Genomic DNA, 9,586 nt, shown 5'->3' with positions numbered 1-9,586 from the left:
AAAAAAAAATTCACATATACATACATTGCCTTAATTTGTTAATAAATTTCTAGATAAACGATATTATCTAGAAGAAATTAAATTTAGACGCTCCAGAATATTGCGAACATAAAAATTACAATGCATCTCTTGAACAGCAAAAGTTGGGGGGCCTAAACAGAAAAATGCAAAACTCATATTTTTGGGCCTCCAGCCCAGATTTTCATCCAATAAAAAAAAGGAAAAAAAGAAAAGAAATGCAAATTAAAATCTTTCAGGTTTGATTTTTCTTCTTGATCAAAGCTAGCTAGTAACTAACAAGCATTGAAGAAAGAAAAAATGATGTTAATTAGGTCAAAAATATGCAATACCATAAACCCATGTTTAGTTTCTAGGTCAATTCAAATGTACTCAACAACAGAAACCCCCCCAATTGGTTTAACAGAACTTGAGAAACGCATATTGAAGAATGGGAACCCAAAAACTTCAATGCTTCCAATTCTTAACCAATGGGTTGAACAAGGTGGTGATGTTACCGAACCTGTTCTCAAACGTATCATTGCTCGTCTTTCTAATAATCGTCGCTTCTCACATGCCCTTCAGGTATAACCTTCATACTTGAAATCTTTTTATATTTTAGTGACACCGTCACCGGACACTGACACATTGACACTGGTAGTCATTTGAGAAAATGACATAATTGAACGTAATCACACGTGTCAATGTCGGATACTGACACGTGTCAAACACTAGATACGCCTTTGATGAGAAGTAAGGCCTATTTAGGTCGACTTATTTGAGTTTATACACTGACATAAACATGATTGAGAGATCTTATGAAAACAATTTATGAAATGTTTATGAGTTGTTTTAAGCTTATTTCCATAAGTTTTCCAAGATTGCTTATGAAAACAGCTTATAGCTTATACACAACCAACTTATAATGAATGAAGATGCTAGGGATTGGTGTTCATTTTGTTGGGTAGGTTATGTACAAAGGTCATGTTTGGATGAAATAAAGTTAAATTGTTTTCGTATAAGCTGTGAGATGTTTTTATAAGTCATTTTGATGAGCTTATGAAAATAAGCTGAAAAACAGTTTATGAACATATCATAAGTTGTCACCATAAGTTCTCCCAAATTGTCTCCAAGGTGCTTATGCTAGTAGATAAAATGAACTCAAATAAATCAATTCAAACATGGCAAAAATAATCTCATTATATACTTGGATAATTGTTTTGCTTCAGTTGTAAAAGTAAGTAGAAAACTAAGCTCTAGCCTTTGTATTCTAAGTTGTTTGGATCCTTGTGTCTTTAGTTATAATTGGTTTAACTAACTCTTTCTCGAAATAAAAAGCTCCATTTCAAATTATTAGGTATGTTTGGATGGAGGGTTTTGGAGGGCTAAATCTATATTTGGATTTCTATTTGGTATTTTACAAGGATTTGAAAATTAAAATGATAACATAATATATCTGATCATTTAACATTCACACTTAATTTATTTATTTTTTATTAACATTTTATGGCTTCCTTAATTTAGAAAAGAAAATGAAGTTCCTCCCTCCAAAATCATCCATCCAAACACACCCTTTGATACAGTTATTAATTTATTTATTCAAATATGTCTCTAAGTAATACTATATCTTCGTTTTTTTTTTTAATTAAGTGTCTTGAGAGATAAAAAGTCCAAATGGAACACATTCATGTATAGAAGAGTATTTTAGAAACATCTATGTACAAAATAGACACATCAATTACAATATTTACTTTTCTTATATATGTGAAAATGGCAGAGTAACTTATAATAAGGGGCAGATGTATGTTTATGAACAAGTGAAATGAGCTATCTTGAATTCTTTTCCAACTTCTGTGGATCCTGGTGTGATTAGTTTGTTACCAGGTTGATGTTTTTTTGGTAAGTTAAATACAAAGGCTATAAATGATCATGATGAAGGATCCAGTTTCAATATGTACAAGAAATCTTAGTTGAAGAATTCACAATTATTGGGCTTGTTCGTTTTTTCATTTCTTTTTCTGTTTTCAACTTTAGTTGCAAAAACGCTACCTTGTTTTCACTTTGTTTGTTGTTATAAAGATGTTGTATAGGAAACTGTGAAAACAACTTCTTGTGAATAAAGCAAGGTGCCGAAAGATTCATTTTATCTTTCTTTTTCCGTAAGTACATTTTGAGAAGCTTATCGAAATTGACTCTGACTAATACTATAATGAATAGTCAAAGAACAAGGGAATTTTTCACCACTGTCCTTGAATGTGCATTGTTTAAGGCTGCTATTCATTTCCATCTTTCAGCCACTAATTTTAATGATCATATATATTCCATCACTTTTTACTTTTGATCATATCATTGTCAAAACACTCTGTTAGGTATCAGAATGGATAAGCAATAACAGTAACAATGATTTATCTTCTGGAGACATTGCTAAACAGCTCAACCTGATATCTAAAGTTCATGGTCTAGAACAAGCAGAGAAATTTTTCAAAGGCATCCCTGAAGCTAAAATTGGGTTCAAGATATATGCTGCTCTTTTAGGCTGTTATGTAGAACATAAATCTTTGGAGGAAGCAGAGGTCATCATGAAGAAAATTAAGGAGTTGCGTCCCACGCACATGACAGTGTGTTATAATATGATGTTAAAACTATATGCTCAGAAAGGTAAATATGAATTATTGGATAGGTTGATGCAAGAAATGAAAGAGAAGGACATCTGCAACGGTGCGACATTTACTATCAGGTTGAATGCTTATGCAAATTCTAGAGACATAGAGGGGATGGAGAAGCTACTAATGCAAATGGAAGCTGATCCCATGGCAACTGTGGATTGGTATACATATTCCACAGCAGCAAATGCTTATATGAAAGCTGGCAATGTCGAAAAGGCCTCGGAAATGCTGAAGAAATCAGAAAATTTAGTTAATGCTCAGGCAAGTAGGATTCCGTATGAATCGAGGAGGCTTGCGTATGAATCGCTTCAAACTATGCATGCTGCAATTGGAAACAAGGACGCGGTTTATCGACTTTGGAATAGGTGTAAAAATCTTAGAAATACTCTCAACTCAAGTTACTTATGTATGCTAAGCTCATTAGTGAAACTGGATGACATTGAAGGCGCGAAGAAGATTTTGCAAGAATGGGAGTCTGGAAACACAATGTTCGACATCAGAATTCCAAATATGATGATCACTGCTTATTGTAAATGGGGTCTGTTGGATAAGGCTGAGGCATATATCAAGAGGCTTTTGGATGATGGCAAGGAATTAGATGGAAGTTCATGGGACCGTTTGTCGTCTGCTTATAAAACAGATAATGCTATGGAAAAAGCGGTTCAAGCAATAAAGAAAGCAACGTTGGGAGGTCGACCAGGATGGAAACCTAATGCCTGGAATTTGGTTGCTTGTATCAAGTACCTGAAAGAACAAGCTGATGTGGAGCAAGCCCTTGAGATTCTGAAGTTATTTAAAGAAAAAGGTCATATCTCAGACACTACCTATGATAGACTAGTAAGTTATGTTCATGGTGAAATACCAGATACAGAAGCCAGTGATCTGATTAAAGAAGATTTAACGAATGAAAAGGTTCAACTTGATGATGAAGGAAACTAATGTTTCAATGTAAACTTGATGATGAAGAAAACTAATGTTTCAATGTAAACGATGTTTTGCAAGGACGTGTTCAATTATTTTCAAGGAGAAAATCTTTTGTCCTGCCTGGTTGCTCTGGTTATTTATTTTCCTCCTGTTTAGACACTTTTTATTGCACCTTTCATCGTTGTCTCTGATTTAATTAGCATCCTAATTTATTCACTCTCATTTTTGTGTTTAGAGTTCAGACAGATGATTCTATGTCACCAATTTTTTTTGATAAAAAGAATAAAAACAACAAATTCAAGGGGGGAATAAACCAAAACCCTTGTGAAATAAAGGTTAGGTTTTTCCCCCCTTATGTTAAGTTTCATACAGTCTCTTATCTTTTATTTGTTTCGAACCGGTTTATTACGTTACAAACGTTATATCAACATGGTTCTTCGATCACTTATAAAAGGTTAGCTTATGTAACAATTACCAGATGATCTAATAGTCGAGTTAGCGCATACGGCTATAGTTTATTACAAATCTTTCTTGACCATGTTGGTAGAAAGAAGTAAATGAAAGTTTAAAGAACTTAGGAAGTTCGTGAAAGAGGGGTTCCCTTCCTCATTGACATGGCCACCATTGGCGACTTCTTGGGTGGTTGTATTTGAAAATGATATATTTGTAAAAACTCAAGCTATCATTTTGGAAAGAAGATTCATTGATCAATTTGATCTGGTTTTTATTTTTTGTTTCGACTTAGTATCTCATGTTTTTTAATTGTTTCGATTTACTCCTCACAAACACCAACTCAAGTGTCATATCAGTCAGAGCAGTGTTATTTGTAGCGACAAATAGCTTTCCGAAAGATTCAAGAAATGCTGCTCAGCCAATTAAATTTCTGGAATTGCCAAAATTCACGGAAGTGGTGTATTGACTTAACCAGCATTCGCGATGTCCTTGTGATTTCTTTTTTTCCGCAGCATTCTCCTATTAGTAAACATCATGAATCAGATTGATATGATCTGGATTGCCACAACATGGTTTATGTGATGGAGGTTGATGTCAGAGGCAAAAAAGGACGGTTTGTGACTTTGTAGAGAAGATTTTTTTATCTTTTTTTGTTGAATTTGTAGGGAAGAAATTTGAAAACAATAACATAAGCCAAAACAAAATAAATCTATTTTTAGAGGAGTTAAATCTTGAGTATTTTTTGGTGAAAATTCATATGAGGGGTAAGGTGGTTTGGTTGGAGTGATAATAAAGTCATTGATTCAAGTATTCAACTTCTCCCAACTAACAACTACTACCACTCCATGTCGATAGAAGGACAATTATTTATCACTCTATCCATGTGTTGGTCGAATTTCATAATCAAAAGTGGGGCTTAGAAGTTGGGAAAAGAATTTTAACAATTGAAAAATGCTAACCAGTGTCTAAAATATAAATTAAAGCAATAAATATAATATGAATATCTTAAAACTTGTGTAATCAAAATTTTAAAAATGTTAAAAATGATGTTTTCATGTAAATATTTCTTTTTTTTTCTTAATCAATGCCTGAGGACATTAGTTAGCATAAACCTTTCCTTTGTAACTCAAAATATAGCAAATATAGGCATGCACCCTATCCACGTGTTCACACAGATGCTATGGCGTTGTTGGTGGAAAGTAATCCTATAATCCACAGTATCAATTGTGATGAAACAGCTTATAAAGGAGAGTTTGAAAAGGATGTTTTAACAACCAGTACTTGCATTTTAACAGAAGCTTCCAATAAACATACTAGCATGAAGTAACTCCCACGGAGTTCTATAATTTCTAGAATAGAGAGATGAATATCAAGGGAATAGTTGATTGAAGTTATTGTTTTAGTGATACTTGATTATAAGATAATCTCTCAAAAATCAACAATTGTAGTAAGTTTATTCGTGCTAAAGTGATACCACAAGAAGATTAATCCGGTCATAATTTTAATTCAAATTTGGTAAAAAAAAATTACATAAAACAATTTACTCCAAGTGATTAATTTTAGTCAAATTTATCAAAAAAAGAGAATGATTTAGCCAAACAAAAGGATTAATTTATGAATGAAAACTAATGTTATGAACTATGATAGGAGATCCAACATGTGAGACATCTGATTCTGAGTTATGATTTAATTGTTTCAACCACAGTTGAACCTTAACAAATAAATCAATAGAAAAATATTAAAAAGTACAACAAATGAATAAAAAAAAAATATTGCAAAGAAGTACTAAACAGAAGTGACAATCCTATGATTTGAGAGAGTGAGGATTTGAGGAGAAATGGAAGTGCAAAGGAAATGGAGGATAATCTTTCACTTGCATGAAGGCCAAACATAAATTACACAATTGCAAAGTAATGCAAACAACATATGTTGTTTTTCCTTCTGGAAATATATAATACAGTTTATTTAATTTATAACAAGCTGAAAGCCAAAATAGAACAGATGCAAACTTATTCAAACATCCATTTCAAATAATCTACGAGAGACAGGTAACTATACCAACAACCTATCTCAGCACCAAATGTGCAGCTTCTCTGATATATATGATACATCTAACGACTAAACCGGGATACCGCTTGTTTTCTGTACAGGAATGTATTGCACAAAAATATGGAATAGCATTCAAAATAGGAGAAGGCACAAAACTGTGCAGCAAAGGAGGAAGAAACAGATTCTACCGAGCGACTTATCAGCTCGCATCAAATGCCTTCTGATCCTTGGATTACTGATCCCTGTAAGATTGTATGAATTTGGGTATGTATATATGTTTGTCACTTGGTTTCCAAAGATCCTTGCATATATCATCTCACCAAAGACACCATAACTTGTATCCAATGGATTGGGAAGTGAACCACTTGTGTTAAGCATTGGTGAAGGATATCGTTGAGAATGATTCAGATAATGGGGATGATAAGTCCGAGAATTATGTTGTGAAACATTTGCAGCATCAAGTGATCTTGGTAAGTTCGTCATCCATGAAGGACCAAGCGGTCTAGGTGGTATGACACTCCCTAATTGGTGATCATTGCCTTTGGAAGGCGGCGTAGTTTGGCCGCGGCCGTAGAGTGGAACAAGGGATGATTTTGAGATTTCTGATTTGCATACTGGACATTGTGGCTCCTCCTTCTGCTTCTCTTGATTTTCGGCATGGAAATTAAGCCATTTGTAAATACAGGGCCAGCAGTAGAGATGACCACAAAGAGTGACCACTGGATCTTGCACACACTCCAAGCATATGTTGCAGTCAAAGCCACTAGAACCTGAAATTGCTTCAGCACTTGCATATTTCCACATCTCCTGAGATGATTTTTCTTCCAAGGAATCAATTTGGTTCATACCCTCCTCAAAATACTGATTGAAGGCCATTCTCTTTTGTCTTACAATTTGTTCCTTGTTTGGTACCTGAATCTGAAAAGAAAAAGAGTATAAATACCAAAATTACAAGCAACTGTTAACAGATAATTCATCCTTCATTGTTGAAGTTTCATTAATATAACAAAATCAGTCCATAAATTAACATGGAAGAAAAGAAATTACTTGAAACTATAAAATTGTATTCAGATCAAGAAATTCATGTTATCTTATAAATTCTAAACACACCACAAGACAATTTAAGTGATTAAGAAACTAGAACCTTCTAGGAGTTTACTTGACGTGATTGATATTCCACAACAAATATTGGTTGGTGAATTGAATGTGAACATCAACATCCCACCTAACTAATTTTATAGCTGTTTTAACATAAAGAGTATGTGCTTCATTTTCTTCAAAATATTCAAGTATTTTCATCTCAAAGAGATAAGGTCCACCCACCAAAAATATGTAAATTATTCAGAACAGTTTGGGAAAAACAACTATAAAACTAAGGACTTGAGATAACCTTTGGCACTTGAATAGAACACAATGAAACGTTATGTTTGTTTACTTTAATTTCCACATTCACATGTTATGTTCCAACCTACCTAACAGTTTCTTAACTAAATATAACGACTTTCAAACAAGTAGATATAGCAAATATAATAACACCCAATAATTAAATTAAACTAAACTAACTAAAAATGAGATTAATCAATCATAAGGGAAATAGAAAAAAGTCACAATCTTGCCACCTATATCAGATAAGATTAAATGAAGGGTGTCAGTTATATTGTCCTATATTATAATTATTCTGAACAAGCACATAAGAGAGAGAAGAAAACAATAAAACCATTGACTAAAACAATCTATGGGAATTTTTTTATATGAATCCCAAAAGTTAATCAAATGTCTCTCTTAGTCACATGGGAGAGAAAACAAGATTGAATCACCAAGTGCATGTTTAGATCAAATCAACTTAATTGAGCTTATCCACTAGCATAAGCAATATTGAAACTTAACTTATGAAAACAGCTTATGACATAACCATTTCTCATCTTATTTTCTTATAATCTCCAAGATAGCTTATGAAAACAACTTATGACATTCATAGGCTATTTTCATCTGATCTCCATGATAGCTTGTGAAAACAGCTTATACAGAAAACAATTTAAATTACTCTCATCTTTTGCTATAGAAATAGCTTGTTCATAAGCTATTTTATCAATAAGCTGCAAATTCAGCTGTTTATTCAAACAGGACACAAGTGCAAAACAAGATTGACCAAAGTTGAAGCCACTGAAACAATTAAGCACAATATTGAAAGAAACAAAAAAAAAAAACCAGAAATTTCCAAGTTAAAAAAATTGAATTTTGCGATTGAAAGTTCATGATTTTGAGTAAAAATGGGTCAAAAATGTAATTAAGAAGAAAAAAAAGGTTTTTTTTGCATACTAGGTTTAATTTGAACATAAACCTCGTAAAGCTAAAAAAAACTAAGCATGATTAGAAATAATCTTGATCGTATAAGAGAGGATCGAAGGTGTAGAATATTGAACTGAAAGAGCAAGTCAAAACCATGAGAGAGAGGGATAATTTGGTACTTACAGAGATGAGAAACGATGGTGTGTGTTGAAGGGGGTGCAGGTAGGTAGAGAGAGAGAGAGAGAGAGAGAGAGAGAGAGAGAGAGAGAGAGGTGTGAAAAGCAAAATTGGTGGCAGCGGAACGGAAGGAACGAAATGAAGAAGAGGAAGAAGAATATCTGATATTGTTGTTGTTTATATACAAGAAGAAGGAGTCAAACTTTGAGTGTTATTTTATGAAAAAAAAATTTCTGCCCTATCACAAAAAAAAATGATATGTCTGCCTAGTTGAAAATTATTGTTGTAAATGTCCTTGTTCTTCTTTTAACTTGGCAAGCATCTCATTTTTCGAACCATTCTCTGTACAACTCTGTGTGTTCCTAATTTAAGTTGGCGAACATGAATTATTTAAGGTTTTTTCTTGTTCTTTCTTTGAAATGGCGAGCACATTAATTTTTTTTTCCATGTTCCATATCTAAAATGGTGAGCATGGGTGATACAACATTATTTTAAGCTTTTTACCATGGTTGTTAATTCAATTGGCGAGCATGCTACATATATAAATAAAAAGCAGGATTATGTTTAATATATAAAATGGCGCCATTTTAGTTTAATTTTGTTTTTTTAAGGAAATTTAATTTTGTTTTTTTTTACCATGATGATGATGAGGACGAGGAGGAGGAGCCACAACTACAAATAGCGCCACCCGGTAGACCTCAACGAAAAATCAAACGTGTTGGATGTGGTACTCATGGGCACAAAATTAGGAGAAGATAAATGTAATAGATGTTTAGGTTTGTAACAATGTTTTATTTTAATGTATTTTTGTTTAATGTTTAATAAAAAAATCATTTTAGGTTGTTTTTTAAAATTCAAGAAATATGGTATTTTTAATAAAAAAATCGTAAAAAAAAATTAAAACCGCAAAAAAAAATATTACAAAGGCATGTTCGCCATTTCAAAGGACTAGCAAGAAAAAATACTTAAAAATATGTATGAGCCGCCACCTTTAATTAAGGAAAAAAAAATTAAAAAAAAAAGAAGTAATG

General features: G+C 32.8%; 2 protein-coding genes across 4 annotated transcripts; one reads left to right on the top strand and one right to left on the bottom strand.

The window, feature by feature from the left end:
* The first annotated feature begins 238 nt into the window (after positions 1 to 238).
* Positions 239 to 3,704, top strand: LOC146950593 (pentatricopeptide repeat-containing protein At2g20710, mitochondrial-like). Its single transcript, XM_085746532.1, has 2 exons — positions 239 to 582; positions 2,367 to 3,704. The coding sequence occupies exons 1-2, from the start codon at positions 319 to 321 to the stop codon at positions 3,600 to 3,602; spliced, it is 1,500 nt and encodes a 499-aa protein (XP_085602658.1). The 5' UTR covers positions 239 to 318; the 3' UTR covers positions 3,603 to 3,704.
* Positions 3,705 to 5,895: 2,191 nt separating this feature from the next.
* Positions 5,896 to 8,706, bottom strand: LOC146950592 (E3 ubiquitin-protein ligase RMA1H1-like). 3 transcript variants are annotated; one of them, XM_085746529.1, is made up of 2 exons: positions 8,562 to 8,706; positions 5,896 to 7,007 (listed from the first exon to the last, which is right to left on the bottom strand). In XM_085746529.1, the coding sequence occupies exon 2, from the start codon at positions 6,963 to 6,965 to the stop codon at positions 6,222 to 6,224; it is 744 nt and encodes a 247-aa protein (XP_085602655.1). In that variant the 5' UTR covers positions 6,966 to 7,007; positions 8,562 to 8,706; the 3' UTR covers positions 5,896 to 6,221. The 3 variants fall into 3 exon arrangements, with proteins under 3 accessions (XP_085602655.1, XP_085602657.1, XP_085602656.1); XM_085746531.1 differs by lacking the exon at positions 8,562 to 8,706 and adding an exon at positions 7,234 to 7,354; XM_085746530.1 differs by lacking the exon at positions 8,562 to 8,706 and adding an exon at positions 7,137 to 7,160.
* Positions 8,707 to 9,586: the final 880 nt, after the last annotated feature.

Source organism: Medicago sativa, chromosome 2 (genome assembly GCF_051527215.1).
Source record: "Medicago sativa cultivar Bolivia chromosome 2, Bolivia_mono, whole genome shotgun sequence".
In the NCBI taxonomy this organism is placed as follows: domain Eukaryota; kingdom Viridiplantae; phylum Streptophyta; class Magnoliopsida; order Fabales; family Fabaceae; genus Medicago; species Medicago sativa.
This window is presented reverse-complemented; position numbering and strand designations above follow the sequence as displayed.